This window comes from Saccopteryx bilineata, chromosome 7, assembly GCF_036850765.1.
Source record: "Saccopteryx bilineata isolate mSacBil1 chromosome 7, mSacBil1_pri_phased_curated, whole genome shotgun sequence".
In the NCBI taxonomy this organism is placed as follows: Eukaryota; Metazoa; Chordata; class Mammalia; order Chiroptera; family Emballonuridae; genus Saccopteryx; species Saccopteryx bilineata.
In genome coordinates, this window is record NC_089496.1 from 108,475,673 (window position 1) to 108,500,059 (window position 24,387).

The 24,387-nt window shown below is 41.7% G+C and overlaps 1 protein-coding gene across 5 annotated transcripts in view; it reads left to right on the forward strand.

Moving 5' to 3' along the window:
* ZRANB1 (zinc finger RANBP2-type containing 1) overlaps positions 1-24,387 on the forward strand; it is a 61,164-nt gene that overhangs the window by 16,013 nt on the left and 20,764 nt on the right. The window contains exons 1-2 of one of the 5 annotated variants that reach the window (XM_066238901.1): positions 1,985-2,071; positions 7,745-8,595. The exons of 1 other annotated variant lie outside the window; for it this stretch is intronic. In XM_066238901.1, coding sequence (XP_066094998.1) covers positions 7,782-8,595 — 814 coding nt within the window. In that variant the 5' untranslated portion in view covers positions 1,985-2,071; positions 7,745-7,781. 3 more of the 5 variants (XM_066238902.1, XM_066238905.1, XM_066238903.1) reach the window with 3 other exon arrangements.

Below are 24,387 nucleotides of genomic sequence, written 5' to 3' on the forward strand. Positions count from 1 at the left end.
TGGAGGTAATCACCCAACTTCCATTTATATTTAAGAAAATTGTAGTCATCTTTCATCTAATTAGGTTGCAGGTGCTCTGAGCACAAGGACAATATCTTACCTAGTTTCATCTCAACACTTCTGAGTGCATAGTAGACCTTTGGTAACTTGTTATAAATTATTAGTTTTGTTTGGAATTACAGTTTGGGATGTGTGATTGACTTGTGTTGTCTTTGAAATTGTAAAGGAAGCATGCTGTGTATATATATGTGCATACATGTGTATATGTATGTATCCATTGCGCTTCCTTTTTTTGTGTAGGAACTGAAGAAGTTGGAGTTGAAGTAGAGGAAGTTGGCAAACTTACAGATAAAGCCCTTGTATATAAAGATTTAGGATTCCTCTTGAAATGACTGGAAGGTAGTTTCCTATGAAGAGTTACCACACTAAATTAATTTTGTATCTTTGGGCCTTCTAATCAATGGATTGCTAATTGTCTAGTGGTTTAAAAGTCAAACCATTAGAATTGTAACTTTTATTATATTTATTTTTATTTTTTTGTGACAGAAACAGAGAGGGGGACAGATAGAGACAAACAGACAGGGAGAGAGATGAGAAGCATCAATTCTTTGTTGCGGCTTCTTAGTTCATTGATTGCTTTCTCATATGTTCCTTAACAGGGGAATGTGCGGGGAGGGGGCTACAGCAGATCAGAGCAAGTGACCCCCTGCTCAAGCCAGCGACCTTGGGCTTCAAGCCAGCAACCATAGGGTCATGTCTGTGTTCCCATGCTCAAGCTAGTGACCTTGCACTCAAGCTGGTGACCTCGGGGTTTTGAACCTAGGTCCTCTGCGTCTCAGTCCGATGCTGTATCCACTGTGCCACCGCCTGGTCAGGCCTTTTATTACACTTTTTAAAAAACAGTGTTGACATATTACATTGTAAACTCGATGTTCTTTATATTTTTATTTCAAGGTCACCATGACTGGTGCTCTTGGCGTTTATTATTTTAACTAAATTTACTTTGTCTAACTTGTCCACAGATTACTGGGACAAGGTTCCTTAGCGAATATGTTTAGTTCAAGTCTACTCCTTAGATGGAGATGATAGATAATAGTGACCTGTAGGAGGAAGGTCAGGACATTTTTGAGATCTGCTCATTCCTGATTATAGATATGTAATTTCATGTAGGCACAGTACTTGCAGAGGATATTTAATGATTGTAGAAGTTTTTGTACTGTGCCCTTGACAACGTTTGCATAGTTAACCGCATCATGAGTGCCGATGGCTTGGCAGCTAGTTAGTGGCAGACACTTTCTGCTGAGGTTTTGCCCGGGGTGGATCCCATCCTCTAGAATTTCTTTTGTTGTTTTTTTTTTTGCCAGGTTGCTGAAAGCTCCACTCCCTGTTTTTCAGGTCACTCTGGGGTTTCTTCAGTGGGTTTTACTAAACTTGGGGCTCGCTTGCATTTCATGCCACTAGAAACCCTGAGTCAAAGTTTTTGAAAGCTTGGCTACTGATTGAAAACTGAAGGGAGGGAATGATATAGGGAAAACATAATATTCAAAACTCAGCTAGCGCCAAGAGGAAATACAGTAAGTGCCAAATGTCAGAAGTGTGGTTGCTTGGAGTTGAAGTGACTTGAAAAAAATTTCATGAGAGGAATGAGACTTGAACTGAGCCTCACAGGGTGGGTAGGATTCATCAGAAGTGTGTCTGTTGTATATACTTGTGTTTCTCAGGTAGTGCCTTCACGTATGTACTACTGAGGGGCGGTGCTACATCCATGCGTCTGGGGGATGTGTGTTCTGTATGGGAGTGAGTGTGTGTGAGAGACAGGAGTGAGGTGAAAATCTGTGCTGTGCTGAAGAGCTTTAGAAAGAGTGCCTTGTTGTTAGGAGAGTTATTCTGATAACCATGACCTGGATGGATTTAGGATGGGAAGGCGCTTAGGAGGCTATTATAGGCGTTCTGGCCTGATCGGAAGCCGTTGAATGGGAAGAGAAGAACCGACTGGGCAGAGACTACTAGAGAGACTCTGTGGGGAGAAGGCAGAATTCAAGCTGATTTTGAGTTTATGCTGGGTGCAGAGGTATTAATGGTGCCCTTAATGGAAACTGGAGAAGCCAGGGTAGGACTTTGTTGTGAGAGGGAGATAAGAGGTTTAATGGAGGATGTGATAAGCTATTGGAGCCCTGAAATGAGGTCAGATTGTAGATAGAGGGTTCATCATGTCATCAATCTTCAGGGTCTTGCGCAAGACAAGTTATTTTTTCTGTTGACTATTGTGAGGAAGACAGTGATGTAGACAGATGCTGAACAGAAGAGAGGAAATAACTGGAGTTTTTGGCTTAAGAGTTAAGTAGTACTTTTATAAATATTACAGTTCAGAATTAATTACCTTGTAATATTTTAACAACCTGAAAATTTAGCATGTTTAAATGTCCGTTTTAATTTTAGCTTCATCTGTATTTCTCTAAGATGCTTTTTGAGAATTTGTAAATTGGCACAGATTTCTATTAATACTATATCAATAATTATATTAATAAGTATTTATATTACTAAATATAGACTTATATGAATAAAACTAATTTAGAACTTTACTTAAAGACTGCTCTTAGTCCTTTCTTTGGATAACATCATTGGAAACTGGCTACTGAGCTTCTCTCCGTTGTTTTTTCTTTTTATTTATTTTTTTGATTGATTTGAGAAAGAGAGGCATTCATTTGTTTTTCCACTTAGTTGTGCACTCATTGGTTATTTCCTGAAGCAGTCTTAGTGTTTTGGAACATTTGTTTGAGCTGTAACTGATGGAGCTAACTAGCCAGGGCTCGGCTTATTTCTTAAGGAGTTTGTATGTGAAGACTATTTCACTTCTCCAGTTCTCTTTCATAGGGTTTTAGTAGGGGATTAGGGGAATTTGTAGTCAAATTTGAGAAATTAACTTCAATAGAGATTTGTCTTTTACAGTGTTTAGTAATGTTTCACAAATATGGTCTAATTAATTTATTATTAACCATGACAATATAAAAAGATACTCAAGTTACTTACTGCTCCCTTTCCCCTAGCCATTAATCCATACACTTGTAATATTTGTGCTTTTATTATTATCTGAACTGGGGCGGATATAATCAGAAGCCATTAGGAATTTAGTCCTGGCAAATGGGTGATATGCTTGGAGTCATTATTCAGCCTGTCTGCAGTAGAGCTTGGTGCACAGATGGATTCACGGGCAGTGGTTTGCAGGATGCGAACTGCTGGTGTTGTATTTGAACCAAGGAATGTGTTTTTAAGAGTAGCAGTTGTGTCTAGTTCCCCTTAAATAAGGTCCAGTTTATGCAGGTTTTATTGTTGCTTTATTGTACAGATTAATTGAAGTATGATTCATTGGATAGAATTGGAAATCTGTGTTAAAGCAAAATTAGATTTGTAAATTAAATTCACTTGGGCATATCAATATATCTTAAAATTTAGGGATGACTTTTTTCAATGTGCAGTAGTAACATAGCTGGTTGCTATTAAAACGGATTTGAGGCCCTGGCCGGTTGGCTCAGTGGTAGAGCGTCGGCCTGGCGTGCAGAAGTCCCGGGTTCGATTCTGGCCAGGGCACACAGGAGAAGCGCCCATCTGCTTTTCCACCCCTCCCCCTCTCCTTCTTCTCTGTCTCTCTCTTCCCCTCCCGCAGCCGCCGAGGCTCCACTGGAGCAGAGATGGCCCGGGCGCTGGGGATGGCTCCTTGGCCTCTGCCTCAGGCACTGGAGTGGCTCTGGTCGTGACAGAGCGAGGCCCCAGAGGGGCAGAGCATCGCCCCCTGGTGGGCAGAGCGTCGCCCCCTGGTGGGCATGCCGGGTGGATCCCGGTCGGGCGCATGCGGGAGTCTGTCTGACTGTCCCCGTTTCCGGCTTCAGAAAAGTACAGGGGGAAAAAACGAAGAAACAAACAAACAAACCGATTTGATGTCCTTTTAGGGATGTTTGACATTTGGAAGAAAAAGTGTACTTAGTGTTCATTTCATCTCAACAATGCAAAATCACAGTTGAGCTGTTATCTTTACTCTTAACATTCCATTTACTGATTACCACAGGTATAAATGGCTCTCTCAGATAATCCTCTCCAGTAAATTTTAGCTTTAGTTACCAAAAAGCAATATTCCTACAAAGTCTCAATTCCCCATAGAGTGGATACTGTATACATCATTATCTAATATAATACCCTTATCTTAAAACTCTCGAGCTTGGTTTTGGTATTGCTTAATTATGTACTTGGGTTTTTGAAAGGGAAAGGCTGTTTACGAGGCATACATTTATGACAGTGGTCCTTCATTTTCTGTGCCAGACTTTTTCATTTTTTGTCAGACACAGACATTTAAATATGTTATGCTAGCTAGCACATTATTTCCATGAAGATTAGCTAAGATAGATAACCTTTAAGCTGTTTAGGTGAGCCTACAGACATATTAAAGTAAGATGTAATCAAAGGATGCATGAGTTTTTGAATGAATATTGTAAATTAAATATTGAAACTACTTATAATAACCCTGGATATGTTTATTGTGTCATTTGTTCTTGTCATAAGTTTCCACTTGCTCATTTTAATTTCCAATAGAATGAGTAATTTATTTTATTCCTGAGAAACTAAAGGAAGAAACTGCCTAATGAATATGAAAACTGCCATTAAATCTCAGTTGTCTATTTTAAAGATACTTATATGATTATAGTTCCCTGACCTTCAACACACTTGTCACATTGAGCGTAATCGGTATGTACAAACTAAATTTAAAAATCTAAGCAAGGTAAAATATAAGTTAGCTGGGTAAGGAAAGAAATACAGTTGCTGAAGGAGAAAAAAACTTCAAAGCTAAATATAAGTGATGTATTTTTGTTTGGTCTTTTACTTGGTGCATACCACCTTTCCCCCTCGGTGATAATCAACAGTACAGGCAGGAGTTGACTCAGCACTCCAAGTTACTATGCATGTGCTTGTTAGTGCACAGATGTTTAAGGTTTCAGAGAGGAATATCTTTCTGTTGTCTAATTTGATCAGCCCAATCAGCTAATTTTTATTGCTGTTAAATTAAAATTCTAAATATAGTAGTTCGTTATTAAAAGAATGAGTAGGAAAATAGAGATTGATTAAAGCCTTTTAAAAATATTTTTGGATTAAAAAGCAAGCTTCAAGTGAAATTTAGTTTTGGTCTCCTTTACAGGAATAGAGCTATTCACAGTCAGACAGAACCTCTTATCACGGTTTGCAGGATCTCCTGAGGAAGTCAGAATCTGAGCCAGCATGAAGAGTGACTCATGCCTTTGGTCTGATTTATAAATCATACTTTTATTGTAATCATGTGCTAGGTGGAGGTTGTAGCATGTAAACTGAAATCTTAGTAAGTGATTTTCATTTTAGCTCTTAAATAGTAGCTTTTCTTATATGAATTTGTCCTCTTGACAGAGTTTATACTATGTATAAATGAAGTGAGGGTTTGGTAGGCAGGGATATAAAGTGATACTGACTGAGCTTTCAGGTTCAGAAAGAACCCAAGGAAGAGAGGGAAGAGCTTCTTTACTCCGTCTAAGGTTTCTTTTACTTGTCTGGTTAGAAATATGTGGCAGTGATACTAGTTTAGTTGAGAAGGGATTTAAGAAAATGAAGAGGCTGGCTTTAGTGACCAGTGCATAAATTCAAACCCTTAAAAAAGGTCATGTAAGTTGCTTCATTAATTATTTCTCATTAAATAATGAAGTCTTCATTATAGTATAATGTTAGTAAGTTCAGTGTAGAATTCTAGGGAACTTGTAAATAGTGAATATGTTTTTAATATGAATTGAATTTTGAGTATATTAACTATTTTGAGTATGAATATTCAAAATCATATTGGGATGGTACACTAGTAGCGACATTCCATTGATTTCATTGTCCCAAGTACAGGTGATATGCACTTTTTCTTTTGCTTCAGACAATTAAATTGTGAAGATATATAGGTTATCAAGCAATTTTAGCTCTATTTCAGTGTTACTTTATTTTTTTATTTTCAGTTTTTTGGTGACCAGATCAATGTTAATTTTTTTTTGTGACAGAGAGACAGACAGAGACAGACCGACAGGAAGGAAGGGAGATGAGAGGTGAGAAGCATCAATTCTTTGTTGCAGTACCTTAGTTGTTCATTGATTGCTTTCTCATTTGTGCCTCGACCGGGGCGGGGGGGGGGTCTACAGCAGAGCAAGTGACCCATTGCTCAAGCCAGCGAGTTTGGGCTCAAACTGGTGAGCTTTGCTTAAACCATATGAGCCCGCGCTCAAGCTGGCGACCTCAGGGTCTTGAACCTGAGTCATCTGTGTCCCAGACCGACGCTCTATCCACTGTGCAACCGCCTGGTCAGGCTCAGTGTAACTTTATTAATTGTAAGGATTACTTTTTAACATCTTTTCTTTTTTACTTGTGCTTATTAAGAGCAGTGGAACCTGACCAGGCGGTGGCACAGTGGATAGAGCGTTGGACTGGGATGCGGAGGACCCAGTTTTGAGATCCTGAGGTTGCCAGCTTGAACACGGGCTCATCTGGTTTGAGCAAAGCTCACCAGCTTGGACCCAAGGTCGCTGGCTCAAGCAAGGGGTTACTTGGTCTGCTGAAGGCCCGCGGTCAAGGCACATATGAGAAATCAATCAGTGAACGACTAAGGTGTCGCAACAAAAAACTGATGATTGATGCTTTTCATCTCTCTCCAATCCTATCTGTCCCTATCTATCCTTCTCTGTGACTCTCTGTCTCTGTAAAAAAAAAAAAAAAAAGAGCAGTGGATAATTTGCACTTGTAAGATGCTTTTCTCTTAGCAAGAATGATAGAGTTGATGTTGATCTTCTGAATTCTTTAGTAAATTAAACAATAGGATACTATAGAGAGCATACTCATCTATATTATTCATAATTTGAAAATGGTTATGCGTTTAAGATATTTGCTTTGTGTTTTTTTCCTTCCCTCTGCGTCTTTTGACTGTTGGTTCCATTTCTAAATTGATGGGGATGCTGAGATGCAGCATTTCTATTAATGGCTTCCTCATTTTACCCTCCTTCCCTCTTACAGCAAACCTTTTCATCTTCTGCCTGTCTCTTGCATTCTGAAATACTAAATCCCTGGAGATCTAAGGTTTTTCTTTGGGAATTTATCTGTGGTGTCTTTGGAAATCAAAAGAGAAAATAAGGATAGTTCAATGTGAAATATTACATGCATCTTTTAAAAAGTTTCTATTTATTTATTTATTTATTTATTTTTTTTATTTTTTTTCATTTTTCTGAAGCTGGAAACAGGGAGAGACAGTCAGACAGACTCCCGCATGCACCCGACCAGGATCCACCCGGCATGCCCACCAGGGGCGGTGCTCTGCCCCCCAGGGGGCGATGCTCTGCCCATCCTGGGCGTCGCCATATTGCGACCAGAGCCACTCTAGCGCCTGAGGCAGAGGCCACAGAGCCATGCCCAGCGCCCGGGCCATCTCTGCTCCAATGGAGCCTTGGCTGTGGGAGGGGAAGAGAGAGACAGAGAGGAAAGCGCGGCGGAGGGGTGGAGAAGCAAATGGGCGCTTCTCCTGTGTGCCCTGGCTGGGAATCGAACCCGGGTCCTCCGCACGCTAGGCCGACGCTCTACCGCTGAGCCAACCGGCCAGGGCCTAAAAAGTTTCTATTTAAATAGAAGCATACTTTTATTTTGGCATATTTTCAGAGGTGGAATTATGTAGTTATTGTTTTAATAATCATGTCCTAATTATTTATAGCTTCCTGCTTGACATAATTCTCTTCAAGAAGTGCACAATGTCAGAACGTGGAATCAAGTGGGCATGTGAATATTGTACGTATGAAAACTGGCCATCTGCAATCAAGTGTACTATGTGTCGTGCCCAAAGACCTAGTGGAACTATTATTACAGAAGATCCATTTAAAAGTGGTTCAAGTGATGTTGGTCGAGACTGGGATCCTTCCAGCACCGAAGGAGGAAGTAGTCCTTTGATATGCCCAGACTCGAGTGCAAGACCAAGGGTTAAGTCTTCGTACAGCATGGAGAATGCAAATAAGTGGTCGTGCCACATGTGCACATATTTGAACTGGCCAAGAGCAATCAGATGTACCCAGTGCTTATCCCAGCGTAGGACCAGGAGTCCCACAGAATCTCCTCAGTCCTCGGGATCTGGCTCAAGACCAGTTGCATTTTCTGTTGATCCTTGTGAGGAGTACAATGACAGAAATAAACTGAACACAAGGACCCAGCATTGGACTTGTTCTATTTGCACATATGAAAACTGGGCCAAGGCTAAAAAATGTGTTGTTTGCGATCATCCCAGACCTAATAATATTGAAGCAATAGGGTTGGCAGAGACTGAAGAGGCTTCTTCAATAATAAATGAGCAAGACAGAGCTCGATGGAGAGGAGGCTGCAGCAGTAGTAATAGCCAAAGAAGATCGCCTCCTACTACAAAACGAGACTCGGAAATGAAAATGGATTTTCAGAGGATTGAGTTGGCTGGTGCTGTTGGCAGCAAGGAGGAACTTGAAGTGGACTTTAAAAAACTAAAGCAGATTAAAAACAGGATGAAAAAGACTGATTGGCTCTTCCTCAATGCTTGTGTGGGTAAGTTTCTGCATTTAATTGACCGGGATTGGGGAAGGTATTGAAGATAACGTGGAAGATACAAGCAGGGCCAATATCACTTAGCGTTAGTCCATTCATGTGCATGCCCAAGAACCTGTATGTTTGTGATCTTACATTAACTGTGTTCACGTTGCCTCCATTTCACTGTGTACCTCTCCATCTCTAGGGAGAAAACCTGAAAGCAAAGTTGTTTGCACATCAATAGTAAAATACATACCTGGAGTTTAATACTGCTACTCTGTTTACTGTAACAAGATGTGACTGAGGAACACCACCTGCTGCTTCCGTGTTTGTTAACAGTGTGAGCATCTTGTGATGGCAGAAGCTTTAGTCAGATGCTAAAAATATCACAAAATGTATGACTCTAAGAAGTTGAACAAGCGTAATTTTGACCTTGAAAATAATGATGTTAATTGAACATGAATGTCTGGTAGTAAATACTTGCAAACTTTATGAACTGATTTCACAAGGCCAGCTGATTGCATAGGTTCGGTTATGATTTGTGTGTTTGATGGTTTTGGTGTTTTTCTGGACATTGGTCCTGGTTACTGGCTCAGAGCTGTTAAAAGACAGACATGCTGTGAGTTAATTATTTGTGGTGTAATTCACAAAAAGAGTTGTTTGACTTCCACATTTCCGTCTTTTTTTTTTTTTTTCAGTAGGTTAGCTTTTTAAATGTGATGACTTTGATGATTTGGGGGGGGTGCTTGCTTTGACATTTGGTTTTGTAAAGGAAATGCTGGTGCCTACTCAAGGTAAGTATGTAGAGCAGTCATAAAGCTTTAAACATGGCTTATGGCTGTATATGGGGGGCAAAGGTGGGTTACAGCTGTGTGGAAAATACTGTGATACAGTAAATAATGATACAAGAACAAACTGTTTCCATACAGCTGTGAACCTACCTTTGCCCCACCCTGTATGTTTTTCTCAGTATTTTTTTTTAACTTTTTTTTCTTTACAGAGACAGAGCGAGAGTCAGAGAGAGGGATAGACAGGGACAGACAGACAGGAATGGAGAGATGAGAAGCATCAATCATTAGATTTTTGTTGCGCGTTGCAACACCTTAGTTGTTCATTGATTGCCTTCTCATATGTGCCTTGACCATGGTCCTTCAGCAGACCAAGTAACCCCTTGCTGGAGCCAGCGACCTTGGGTCCAAGCTGGTGAGCTTTACTCAAACCAGATGAGCCCGTGCTCAAGCTGGTGACCTCGGGGTCTCGAACCTGAGTCCTCGGCATCCCAGTCTGATGCTCTATCCACTGCGCCACCGCCTGGTCAGGCTTTTTCTCAGTATTAAATTCTTTTGTTTATCCCCCTGAATATAGCCCCAAGAATATGGAAGACATAACCATATGAATCTGCAAGTCCTAAGAGGAGATTTCACGACATGAATTTTTTAGTTTTGACCTGGCAGAAAGAATGTCTCTCAACACCACACACAGTAGGTAGGCACTTAGTAACTGGTAGTCCACTTCTCTCCTGTCCTGAGGACTAGGGCTGAGAATACCCCGAGCCATCTTCTCTCTGCACTGTCCCTTTTCATCCCATTGTTCTCTTTTTCCTTCCCAAAGTGGGGTAACACTTATTTCAGTGTTGTCTTTATTTTCTTTTATAAAGAGATATAAAAGGGTTTATTATTAATTTTTAAATTGAGGTCAAATCACATAACAAAATTCACCATTTTGAAAGTGAACAGCAGCACCCTTACCTGATAGTGCGTTTGGCTAGAGCAGTGGCCGGCAAACCGTGGCTCGCGAGCCACACGCGGCTCTTTGGCCCCTTGAGTGCGGCTCTTCCGCAAAATACCACGTGCGGAGCTACCTCAATAAGGAGTATAGCTACCTATATAGCATAAGTTTAAAAAATCTGGCTCTCAAAAGAAATTTCAATCGTTGTACTGTTGATAGTTGGCTCTGTTGACTATTGAGTTTGCCGACCCCTGGGTTAGAGCATTGTACCGAAGTGCAGAGGTTGCTGGTTCAGTCCCCCTTAGGGCACATACAGGAACACATTGTCTCTCTCTCCCCTCTTCCTCTCTCTCTAAAATCAGTAAAATAAAAAAGAAAGTGAACAGCAGTTCAGTGACATTAGGTGCATTCACAGTATGTACAACCACCACTGTCTGGTTCTGAAGTACTTTCATCACCCTGAGGGAGTGCTTCATATCCCCTTCCCCACCTCCTCCCTGGCAGCCAGTGGTCTGCCTTCTTTCTCTTTGGATGTGCCTATTCTGGATATTCATGTAAATGGAATCTTACATGGTGTGACTTTCAGTACTAGGTGTTATTATCTTTTAGCCAGGTGCCTTTTGAAACACTCTTAAAATCACTTTTGCGAGTAGCACACTATGTTTACTACAAGGTGATGTTATAGTACACATAAGTTTATAGTTGCCAGTGAACTACATTGTGATGATTCTTAACCTCTTTTGGGGTATTAGAATTCTTTTGGAATCAGGTTCATTGTTTCTTCAAGTTAGTGGACCTTAGGACAAGAATTTCTGCTTTGAAATGTTTTCTGTCCTTGAAACACACAAGTTAGACCAATCAGTATTATAGTACCTTGTCTCTGTGGCTGTTATTTCTTGTCTTTATGACTACTCTGTCTTGGGGTTTCCTTTTATTTCTCTCCACACAATCTTGGTTTGAACATTCGTCCTTGTTCCTCTTCAAATTCTAAGAGCTGTGAGTTCCTTTTAAAGGCTGAACAAAAACTCCTGCCAGCTGGGCCAGTATTGGATTTAGTCTTGTTTTATTTACAAAACAGTTTTTTTGTCATTAGATTTCTATTCCCACCCACTCCAGAATTTCTAGATTCTTAGGGCCAACGATTGATTGTGTTTGGTTTTTGGTAAGATGGATTGTGTTTTCTATCAGCAGATATTTTTTAGTGTTCAGTACACAATTTGTTTCCGAACAGTTGTACAAAAGATTATGGCCCGGTCTCTGTTGGGTAGTTATGTACTGATCTCTGAAATATGCTAAAAACATTTTTTCCTTGCTTATATTTTGTTGTATTAGTTAATAGAAGTCCACATAACTGAAAACTAATCTTTGCTTTTCCTTTTCTCCCTGTCTGACGTTCTCCAGATTTCATTAGGTGTATTTTGGATTGCTGATGTTATGCTTTTAAAAATCATTTTAGCACTTGCTTCAGCAGCACATATGCTAAGAAAAAAATCTTCAAAGTATGTACAATAAGTATAAAATATGTACTTCTTATAAAACTTATTCTAGGTATCAGATGTGAGCAATATGAAATTGGAAACCAAAAAATCTCAACCTCAGGCCAGCTTTGTAGCTGGTAAACTAGGAACGAGAAAGAAGGAGCTGTTGAAAGGCAAAAGTAAACTGGACACTCAGCAGTACTGAGCAAAGATCTTTCCGTGAGTGTGGGGTGTAAGTTTCACAGGAGTCAGATTATCTGAAGTGGTCCGAGGACGTGGGGTGGGAGGATGGCAGGGCCAAAGCCTGACTCCAGTAAGAATGGAACCTGGGGCTGGAGCTGGGTGGCAGACAGAGGTGTGCATTGAGTTGCACAGTGGGCTCGGGAATGTCTGCGCTTTGCTGCCGAGTCTTTTCTGGGAAGGCATGTTAGTGCTAATCATAGACTGCTTTTCACTGGAAAGATAATGTCCCGGAAAATAGGGCAGCACTACTCAACACTATTTAGTTCTACTATTGAATCAGTTGCCCTTTTAAAAAAGGAACATTTAAATTTGTGACCCAGATTGGATTCCTTGAAAAGACACAGGGTCAGATAAGATTTCCCAAATAAATATGGTAGTAACTTCTTGTATTCCTGAACCTTAGACTCATACCCAGATAGCTACTATACAGCAGCTTCCCTTGAACATCTAGTACAGATGCTCTTAACTTAATGGTGGGCTCATGTCCTGATAAACCCATTGTGAGTAGACAATAATAGCAAATCAAAGTGCATTTAGAAAGCACTGGCAGTGTGGTCACAGCACTGTTGAGTCCTTTGTGAGCCCTTGGCTGCTGGGAGTGCACGTGCTGCCGCTGTCTTGCATCACCGGGAAGTGTCTGTAGGGCAGTGCTAGCCAGGGGGACAATCAAAATCTGCAGTTCAGTGTGCGCTTTCTACTGAGGACATATTGCTTACGTACGGTTGGAAGGTTGAAACATTGTAAGTCAGACAGACCATCATGAATCAGGGACTGTCTAATACAAAGTCATTTCAAACCCAGTGTGGTTAGAACTGAACTGGGTCTCCCTCAAATCTGTTCTCTCACAGCCCCTCGTGGTTGATGGCAAGTTCAAGTTTCCATTTGCTGTGCAGAAGCCTTGGTCATCCTTGGTTTCCTCTTTTATACTCAGTTCCTATTTGTCAGAAATTCTTAACTGGCTCTGCCTTCAAAAGATATCCAGAATCTATTTCTTCCACCCTGGTCCAAACATGGTCCCCTCTCTGTCCTTGCCCTCCTTTATAATCTCTCCATCCACATGGGGCTGCTCAGAGCCCTGCAGTGATTCTCGGTGTCCCCCAGAGTACGAGCCACGCTCACTTGCTGTCCCACTCATCTGTCCCCTATACATGGTGTTTCCCTCTGACCTCATCTGTGGCTCTCAGTCTGCTCAGTCACTCCAGCCACTCTGGCCATGTTGCTTCTGTGTGAAGGAGGCTCAAGTCTTTGTCCTTGCCTTTGTCTCTGCCTGGACTGCTCCTTCTCCAGACTGTAGTTTAGCTAATTGACTTCCTTAAGCTCTTTTCTCCAGTGCCGCTGCCTTCTCATGAGGCCTCTCTGACTTCAACCCTCTATATTTGTTACCTTCAGATAGTACACTTAGTCACTTTACTATTTCTTTCTTCCTTGAAGTTTAAGCTTTATAAGGGCCAGGAATTTTGTCTGTTTTGTTCACAGCTGTATCCTAGAGCCTAAAACTGCCTGATACATAGCAGGCATTCAGTTATTTGTTAAATCAATCAGTGAATAGACCTTTGTGGAAATTTAGTTTACTCTGTTCGTCTCCTGAGTTTCTAGATTCTTGGCTTTCTTCCAAGCTTTCTGTGTCCATCTTAAAGACTGCCTGAGGCTCACGCAGTGGGAGCTAACTCACCCTCTCCCATCGGGGGACTGCAGAGCAGGCAGTGCTGAAGAGTCTTGCTGGGGGGAGGAGAGGCCCCAGTTATCACCAGGCAGTCTCTGGAGGTGGACAGTTTCAGGTCTGGTTCCTTCACCCTTTTATCTTCCCACTTCACTGGTGACTATTTCATCATTTGATGAATATATGATTTATAGAAAAAATCATTCTATATGTTGGTTATACATAAAAGTCCCAAATCAAGTAAAATTTTTACTTGAAAAATATGCTTCCTCTTGGCATTTTGTCGCATGTCTTAAACAGTAGCTGTATCGTCCAGTGTCCCTGCTGAGGAAGATGGGAAGGATTTGAGTTGGAGGGAACGGGTACTGAGGGCGTAGGGGACTAGGAATCAATGTGTGTAATGAGTACATGTGAAACTGGAATTTTAAAATTTCTAAAAGTTTTGATTTGTTATAGTTGAAATATAATAGTTTCAGGTATACGACATTGTGATTAGACATTTATATACCTTACAAAGGGATCACTTGCAAAACTGAACTTGTTATACTGACATGTTCAGTTGCCCATGGCAGGGGCATTATAGAGAATGTAAGCATCAGTAACGTCCTCTGCAGCTTCTAAACTTTGGGGTGAACTGCAGTGTGTCACCTGTTGGGAATCACTCACCTACGGGCTAACCCAGAATGTCCTTGTCAGGGAGCATGCTAAAATGGAATTATGAGGGTTGTAGTCTTGATTATTCCTGAGCAATATTTTGATGTGTCTCAAAACTTACGTGATTCTTAAAACATAGAAAACATATTAGGGCCCTGGCCGGTTGGCTCAGTGGTAGAGCGTCGGCCTGGCGTGCGGGGGGGCCCGGGTTCGATTCCTGGCCAGGGCACATAGGAGAAGCGCCCATTTGCTTCTCCACCCCCCCCCCCCTTTCCTCTCTGTCTTTCTCTTCCCCTACCGCAGCAGGGCTCCATTGGAGCAGGGATGGCCCGGGCGCTGGGGATGGCTCCTTGGCCTCTGCCCCAGGCACTAGAGTGGCTCTGGTCCCGACAGAGCGACGCCCAGGAGGGGCAGAGCATCGCCCCCTGGTGGGCAGAGCGTTGCCCCTGGTGGGCGTGCCGGGTGGATCCCGGTCAGGCGCATGCGGGAGTCTGTCTGACTGTCTCTTCCCGTTTCCAGCTTCAGAAAATACAAAAAAAAAAAAAGGAAACATATTAGAATTAACTTTTTCTTTAAAGTTGTTTGCAAAAATATTGTTATATGTGATGTAATATTTCCTTTTCTTATAACTTATTTTGAAAACCAGTATTTATGGCAGTTATTTTCTATATTGATGCCAATTGTATTTTGACCCCCTTGCTAGAAACCTGCTTACGGTGTCATATAAAGCTGTCCGATGTAACTGTAAAAATACCTCAAACTTGTAAAGGGTTAAACACGTGTGCCCATTTGGTTTCACCAACATTCTTTTTTCATTTTAACAAAAATTAGCAATTGTATAGGTTTAATAAACATTTTTTTTCAATTTATTTTGGTATTAAAATTTATGTATAAGGATGGTTTTTCTCAAGGAAGTAAACCATTAAGGTTGTATTAGTGTTATTTTTCTTTCTCTTGAAAAACAAGTATGTGGTAACATGTAATTCCTATGGAAACTTTTTTCCTAGTTCTTTTAAGAGTGGTCAAAGGAAAGGAGTGTTGTACAGTAAACCACACAAAATTAAATTAACTTCGGTGGAAGAAAAGTCATAGACTAGTTTTTGAAAGACGGTATTACTGTGAACTAGAATGATAGTATGATTTATATCAAGGAAATTACTGCATGAAAACAAAACAAAAGAAAATCCTTGACATAAGATACAAGTGATTTTACTCATTAGGCTGCTTTTTTAAGTTTAGAGGAAACCCACGGCATAAATTATTGTAAAGAAAAAAATAGACCTCTATTTTCTGGTTCAGTATTCCTTAGCTTCAAAAATTAATTTGCTCCACAGAGATGTATTATTGATGCCTTATTTGAAGGCAGAGAACATTAGGCATCTTGAAAACTAGAGTATTAATGAGATGAGTTACAGTATCCAAATTTGCATTTTTTACTTGCCTACTATTTACTTTCTTATATGAACCCTTTTTTGTGCCTTTTCTGATATACACAACTGACTTAAATAGTGAATGAGGCAGGCAGAATAATGCCCTCCCAGCCCCCCAAAATGACTAAATCCTAATCCCCAGAACCTGTGTTTAAGTCATTTTATATGGCAAAAGGGATTTTGCAGTTGTAATTAAATTAATAGCCTTGAGATGGAGACATTATCCCAGATTATCCAGGTGGGTGTAATGTAATCATAAGGGTTCTTAAATGTGAAAGAAGGAAAGGGAAGCAGAAGAGTGAGGGTCGCAGGGATGTGATAGTGATTCAGGGTTATCAGCCAAAGACTGGGCAGATAGCTTCTAGAAGCTGGAAAAGGCAAGGCTCCCCTAGAACTTTCTAAGGAGTGAAGCTTGATTTCAGCCCAGTGAGACCCACGTGGGAACTTCTGACCTCTCCAAAATATTAAGTAAGATGGAAAATTTGTATTGCTATAAGTCACTGTTTGTAGTAATTTGTTAGAGCAGCAATAGTAAATTAATATGAATAGCATCTTAATAAAAAACTATAAACATCTTAATTTGACAAGTTTAGAAAAACTTAACTGTCACCAATTCCTAGAGGGAGTCAGAGTCGTCCTTTTGTTAATACGAGAGAAGTTGAAGCCTAGAGAGGCTAAGTGACTTGCTGGATAAGATGTAGCCAGCCATGTTACCTTTTTCTAGACAAAGATGGTCAAAGTGTTTGTAAGTAAAAACTCACTCCTGTGTCTTTTCTAGTTTTCTGGTTTTTTTAGTGTAAATTTTTTTATATTTAGAATTAACCAGATGGACTCAGTTTAGATGACCCCAGTTTTGTTGGAAACATGTAAAGCATCACAGGAGCCATTCAATATGTTGCCTTCTCTCCATCAAGCCTGATTAGGGTGTTGACCTGGGCCATGTCAGTGTCATAGAGCTTCTTCACAGCCTGTTTGGTTGGCCAGGGCTCAAACCAAGCAGTTCTCAGATTCTCCAGACATCAGCTGGGTATCCTACAGTTTAACTCAGTTTTGACCCTGTCATCTCGAGATAACATTGGATCCTGTTAATAAAGGTAGGTAGGTAGATATTGATGGGGAAAGAGAGCAAAGGGAGTTGGATAGTATATTTTATAAAACTTGGAAAGCCTGCTTCAGTAAGAAGCTTCAGTATCTTATTTAGCTTAATTTGATAGAAGGCTAAAGTATTCATAGGCTCAGTTGCACGTTCTTTTTTTTTTTTTTTTTGTATTTTTCTAAAGTTGGAAACAGGGAGGCAGTCAGACAGACAGACTCCCGCATGCGCCCGACCGGGATCCACCCGGCATGCCCACCAGGGGGTGATGCTCTGTTGCGACCATAGCCATTCTAGTGCCTGAGGCAGAGGTTATGGAGCCATCCCCATCGCCCGGGATAACTTTGCTCCAATGGAGCCTTGGCTGCGGGAAGGGTGGAGAAGCAGATGGGCGCTTCTCCTGTGTGCCCTGGCCAGGAATCAAACCCAGGACTCCACGCCAGGCTGACACTCTATCACTGAGCCAACCGGCCAGGGCCTCAGTTGCACATTCTAAGAGTCCATTGTACCTCAACCCTCAGACTCACGTTTGGGATGAATTTCCTGAAGGCACTGCCGGTTTTCGTGCTGAGGAAAGGTGCTTCTGTGCTTCCACTTTAAGGCATGGGCAGTGAAACCAGAATAGTGACCTTAGAGGCCTGTCAGTTGAGCCTAGAAGGAACTGATTGGTTAGTGCAGGGGTTGGGGACCTATGGCTCGCGAGACAGATGTGGCTCTTTTGATGGCTGCATCTGGCTCGCAGACAAATCTTTAATAAAAATAATAACGTTAAAAATATAAAACATTCTCATGTATTACAATCCATTCATTTCCTATGGCTCATGTTCATGGTTGTGGGTGGCTGGAGCCAAACACAGTTGTCCTCTGGGACAACACCAAATTTTTATTGGGTAATGTGTCATGTACACGAGTCGTTGTATGGCTCTCATGGAATTACATTTTAAAATATGTGGCATTCATGGCTCTCTCAGCCAAAAAGGTCCCGACCCCTGGGTTAGTGGGAGGAACCAACAAGAGCACGTGAAGAAGAAACTGGTTGGCGTAAACTAAAGCTAGTCTTTCCCATTCCAAAAATATAAACACAGGTTTAGTACTGTTTACTTTCTCTTCCTCCTTGGAAACAAGCTTGACCTGCTTGTTCATTTGCTGGGACTCCAAGCAGCAGCAATGCTGTGCGGGCTGGCAACCGCTTGTGGCCCGGTAGCCAAGCAGTTTCCCGAGGATAGGCTCTGAGTTGCGCCTGGACTGGACTGTGCTGTCATACAGGCTGGACCGTGCTGTCATATGGGCTGAACCGTGGTGCAGAGTATCTGACTTGGGTCTTTGTACTGGGCTTAATGAAGACAAGACTGGACTTTTTCCATGGCAGGACAGGGCAGTGAGACATTCAATACTTATGAGCAGTCTTGTATTTCAACTTTGAATGATAGCCTAAGCTTCTCTAAGTGCAAGTTCAGTAAAATGCTTTTTATATGACTCCGTACACAAACTCCTCTTCAACTGGTGTCAGAACCCGTATCAGCCGACACCAGTGCCACAGGTTAACAGTTCAGTCCCCCAAGGGCCCCTCCTCCCCATGCCATTCTGAAGTTCAGGTAGGTTCCCATACCCCTCCTTAGGCTCAGTCAATTTGCTAGAATAGCTCAAAGAACTCAGGAGAACATTTTACTTAGATTGCTGGTTTATTATAAAAAGATGTAACTCAGGAACAGCCAGATGGAAGAGAGGCACAAGGGAAGGGTTGGAGCTCCCACGTCCTTTCTTGGCTGCCACTCTCCCAACCCGGGAGCAGTCACGGTGCCATCATCCAGGGTTTTTTTATATAGATATAGGTATATATCTGGTTGCTATGTCCCAAGGCCGTGTCTGCAAACTGTGGTTCGCAACCCACATGTGGCCCTTTGGCCCTTTGAGTGTGGCTCTTCCGCAAAATACCACATGCGGCACTACCTCGATAAGGAATATACCTACCTATATAGTTTAAGTTTAAAAAATTTGGCTCTCAAAAGAAATTTCAATTGTTCTGTTGATATTTGGGTCTGTTGACTAATGAGTTTGCTGACCACTGTCCCAAGGTAATCTGTTAATCACTAATCACTGTTATTTGCCAGCATTCTATGGTAGGCCACAATATTTGAACTTATTATTTTTTTTCCAGGGACAGAAAGAGAGTCAGAGAGAGGGATAGACAGGGACAGACAGACAGGAACGGAGAGAGATGAGAAGCATCAATCATCAGTTTTTCATTGTGAGACCTTAGTTCATTGATTGCTTTCTCATATGTGCCTTGACCGCGGGCCTTCAGCAGACCGAGTAACCCCTTGCTGGAGCCAGCGAGCTTGAGTCTAAGCTGGTGAGCTTTTGCTCAAACCAGATGAGACAGCGCTCGAGCTGGTGACCTTGGGGTCTTGAACCTGGGTCTTCTGCATCCCAGTCCAATGCTCTATCCACTGCGCCACCGCCTGGTCATAGTTTTAAGTGTGGCATTTCTGTAGTATTTGGTTTTTTTTTCTTTGCTTTTGTTTGCTTATTTTTAACTTGGTGTACCATTGCAGTTTGCACAATCCATTTTCCGCCTTTAGAATTTTTTCTACCCTATGGAATTGCTTTGTAGTAATTATCACTTTTGAGTTGCTAGCCCAGTAGTGGATCTGTGTTCTGATATTTAATTTTTGGAGATCATCCGTTGGGAATTGAGAGAGGATGCTAATGAAATTGTTCACTGTTCGAATGGATTTAAGTTATGGTTATTTTTAATTTGAGTGCTAGGTTTATTTTAGGATGCTAACGAGCCATTTTGATGATAAATTTGATTTTATATTGATACCAGACTATTTTCCTGGCTCTTCTTTTTAATGCTTTTCCCTCCCCTTAACACATTGCTTTAAATAGGAATAAAGGCACGCCTAAAGAAAATGTCTTGAGTCTTAGACATTTAAAATCATGAGATTTTTAAATTATATATTTTTATTTTTTTGGTATTTTTCCTAAGTTAGAAGCAGGGAGGCAGTCAGACAGACTTCTGCATATATCCAACCCGGTCCACCTGGCATGCCCACCAGGGGGCGTTGTTCTGTTGCAACCAGTCATCAGGCAGAGGCCATGGAGCCATCCTCAGCGCCTGGGCCAACTTTGCTCCAGTGGAGCCTTGGCTGCAGGAGGGGAAGAGAGAGATAGAGAGAGGAGAAGGGAAAGGTGGGGAAGCAGATGGGCACGTCTCCTGTGTGCCCTGGCTGGGAATTGAACTGTGGACTTCCACACGCTGGGCTGATGCTCTGCAACTGAGCCATCCAGCCAGGGCCAATGATATTTTTTAAAACAAAATGGTTTTGTCACCAGTTCTACAGTTTTGTTCTGGGTTCCTTGGCTGTTGTCCTCTTGAGAGAATGATTTCAGACGAGAGGTGCCATTGGCAAAGAGAAAGTACACTTGGGAGATTTCCAAGCGGGCAACTCAGATGGAGCCAAGTGTTCCGCTTGGTAACATAGTCAGGTTGTCTGCGTAACTGGGCACTTCCCCCGCTTGTTCTTTCCTGCCCTTTGCCTGCACACACCTCTGCCAGTAGTGGGCAGTCGTGCGCCTGTGCTGTTTACATTTTAAGGCTGTGCTCATGCTTTTTTCTATCATTTTGCCCTTCCACATGTAGTGTCCCCGGTAGAAGATCATATATTGGTCAATGTCTTGTTTTTTCAGTCCCATTGCACATGTGCTCCACGGGTGTGTAGCTGCCCTGGGTCCTATCAGAGGCTTGAGAACTGAGGTCAGCCATCTGGTTATCAGCTGATGGCTGTGTTTAAGGTTGATACTCTCTTCCTTCTTTCTGTTCCCCTCTCCTGACTCATGTCCGATTAGCTAGCTACTCTTAATAGTTTGAGTTAAAATATTTTATTAGAGGCTTTTAATAGAATCCCAAATATACACAGACTTGTGCAGCAGTTCTTTGGCACTGCATCCTTAAAAGGAAAGCAGAGTGCCAGCACGCCGGCCATGCCTTGTATGTCCTTGTTAACTGTGGGCTCGTACTCAGGCCACGTGTGTATCTAGCTATAAAGTTCAGGTCTTTTTACTCTGTCCACATCCTTGCTGGTGGTCTTCCTAGCCAAGGTAGTTGGTGTTACAGGCAATAGAATTGTTTTTAGAACCATGAAAGGAGTGTTATCTTCAGATACATTTTGGTTTCTAAGGAATTCCTCTTGTGATTTTGGTATTCTGGATATAAAATGGCACTTTATGTCATCATTTTTAAGTGAGTTGTGGTAATTCTCAGAAAAATAGAGACGCTAATCCAGGGAATACACACGTTTTCCTTCCTGTGGCGCGTCCAGCCTGGCCTTGGGAAGTGTCTTGAAGCACCTGAGATAACATGGAAGCTTCCAGGGACAATGAGTCAAGGCAGATGGGCGGTAATGGCAGGAATAGAAGGCTGGCGGTAGTCTCCTGGTTGCCTGTCATCTGTCTGAGACAGCCAGTCTTCCTGGTGTTTAGAAATGATGGATTACACAGGACTGCCAACGCATAGTGCGCCTCCTATTGCTGAGAAGTGGGATATGTCTGGTGATTTCTGATTACATGACACTGATATTTGAATGTGTGTCATTGGTTTAGTAAAGGCTTTCATTTTTTAAAAGCACTGTATTAACACAAGAAATTAAAAGTATCATTTAAATATTAAATATAAAAAAGATGCTTAGACTCTGGAGGACTTTACTGTTTACCTTAAAAATAATTTTAATTGAAAACATTAGACTGTGCACATGGCTAAAAAAATCAAGCAGTGTAGGTAGAAGAATTTATAAAGAAAAGCAAGTATTTTTTTCTTTTCTCTACTTTCAATCCTGTTTTCCAGAGGCAACCACCTTTCCCCCCTCTTCAGCCTTTTATTCTGAGGAGCTTCAGAATCTGTAGAAAAGTTACACGTATACTGCATGGAGCACCATGCGCCTTTGACTTAGACTTTACAGTTGGTACAACTTCGCCACTTTTGCTCTCTCCTGTCCTCTGGCCCTGTCTGTCTTTCTGTGCGAGTTTTCCCCGAACCCTTTGAGAGCATCTGTCCTTTAAGTAACTTGTCCTTTGCTATTAGTCCTTTGAGTTATTTGAGAATTGTTTATTCTGGTAGTGTTTTGATGACCAAATTTGTCAGCATTTCTAACAATTTTCTTGCATTTCCGGAAATTGGATTGTAGGATTCAGTGACATAAAGGCATTCAAGGTATTCTATGCGCATTGGTAGATTGCTGCCTGGAAGGACTGTACACATACATCTGTACCATCACCATAGGAGAGTCCCTGTGTAGCGGGGTCTCTGCTGAAGTTTCTTCTTCAGGGAAGCATGCTATCTCATTTAGTCATTTGTATTTTTTTTTCTGTGAATTGTTGATTCATGTCTTATAATTATTAAAAATATGTACCAGTCATATTTGTTGAAAATTTTCTTTCTCCTCTTTTTTTTTTCTCTGAAGCTGGAAACGGGGAGAGACAGACTCCCACATGCGCCCGAGGGATCCACCTGGCACGCCCACCAGGGGCGAGGCTCTGCCCCTGGGGGGGGGTGTCTCTCTGCCGTGACCAGAGCCACTCTAGCACCTGGGGCAGAGGCCAAGGAGCTATCCCCAGCGCCTGGGCCATCTTTGCTCCAATGGAGCCTTGGCTGCGGGAGGGGAAGAGAGAGAGAGGAAGGAGGGGGTGGGGGTGGAGAAGCGAATGGGCGCTTCTCCTATGTGCCCTGGCCGGGAATCGAACCCGGGTCCCCCGCACACCAGGCCAACGCTCTACCGCTGAGCCAACCGGCCAGGGCCACGTTCCTCTTTTTTAACCTATCAACATTTGTCCTCATCTCTGATTACCTTCCCAAGGTAACTCGGAGATGTTCCTTCAAATCCTCCCATCGGCTTTCAGCTCCAGCTCTTCCTGCTGGGCACGTTCTTCTCAGGGTGGTGTCTAGCCTTTCAGGTCTTGTGTTGTTACATGGTTTTGGGAATTTATATTTCCACAGCAGTTGTATTGTCTGATTAAAGATAAGGAGGTAAGTTCTCTAAAGGATAAGCTATGTTTTGTCATGGTTAATAATAGAACATTTAAAAGCTTTTCTTAAATTAGAGTCTATTTTGACTTCCCTATCATTGAATCTTATTTTTCTAAAGAGGATGTTTTCATAATGGAGTAAGTTTATTGAATGAATTGAATAGAAGCTCATCTTGACACAGTATAGATTAGATTAAATTTAAGGATTTATTTCCCATTGTGATTTTCATCTCTTGGTTGTTGGACCAGGTTATTGTTCTGTAGCACTGTTCTAGGATTAAAAATGGTGCTAGTGTTGCCATTGGTTAGTGTATGAAAAGTACATCTAGAGGTAATTTGCTCAGACTGTGTTTGGGATTGCCAAGGAGCTTGTGCCTGATGAAGATACACTTAAAAATATTGGTCATTTTATTTAAAAAGCAGCTCATGTTTAAGTTTGAAAGAGATAGCCAAATGGTTAAGAGTATAAAGAAAAGGTATTACAGGGCAGTATAGTTTCCAGTTTAACAATCAAAACCAATTAAATGAATTGAGCTCTGGGTAGGGAAGAAATGACCAGACATTATAGCCAGCTACAGCTGCATCTTTCTGCTGACCATGGTAAAGGCCATTCTGAACAGCGCCACTTAAAGCTAACTTTTCTCTTTAAGGGCTCCTGAAATTGTGCAAGCCGACTCCAGGTCCGCCTGACCCCACAGTGTAAAGCATGCTGTGGGTTACAGCTACCATAGAACTCCAGGGTAGTGTTGAGCTGGCCCCTGTGGGCTCAGGTAAGTCCTGGCTTTTTTTTTAACCATTTGGCATTCTTTTCAAAGTTAGTTACCATTATGATTTTATGTCATAAAAGAAAAGAAGGCAGAACTTTGAAAACTTTGCCATATATGGGGGAAAAAATAGTCTGTTTTCTAAACATCTATAAGCCAGCTCCATATTCTAACCATCGGAGTTCCATAGTAGCTGTGAAGTCCCTACTGAGCTGTGACCTGTGGCTTCAAAATGCAGGGTTGGCAGAAGTAGGTTCACAGTTCGTATGGAAAAGACAATAATTAATAATACAGGAATAAACTGCTGTACTCACAACTGTAAACTACTTTTGCCCAACCTTGTGTGTTAAATTCTGGCACAGGTCACACAACAATATATGTGAGTTGTTTTTTAAACAAATTTATAGTTTGTAATGTATAATACAGTGTCTTTATTTACTCTCAGCTTACTGTGTTTTTAAAAGTACACTGACACCTCTCTATTAGTAATTATGCATCACTACTTAGCTAGTTTATTTCATTTATCAGCGTAGAAGGTATGATGACACTGCTGGTTAGTTTTATAAGGTGAACTTCTGCCTTCAGCGATCCTTTTATTTGGCTTCCTAGCATGAATGAGGAAGGGGGCCTGTAAACTACTTGTCAGAGGAGCGATGCCCCAGTTACTCTTAGCAGCACTGGGAGCTGTCAGAAACTGGGAGGCATGCACACGTCACTTCTCTTCTGCTAGAACTTC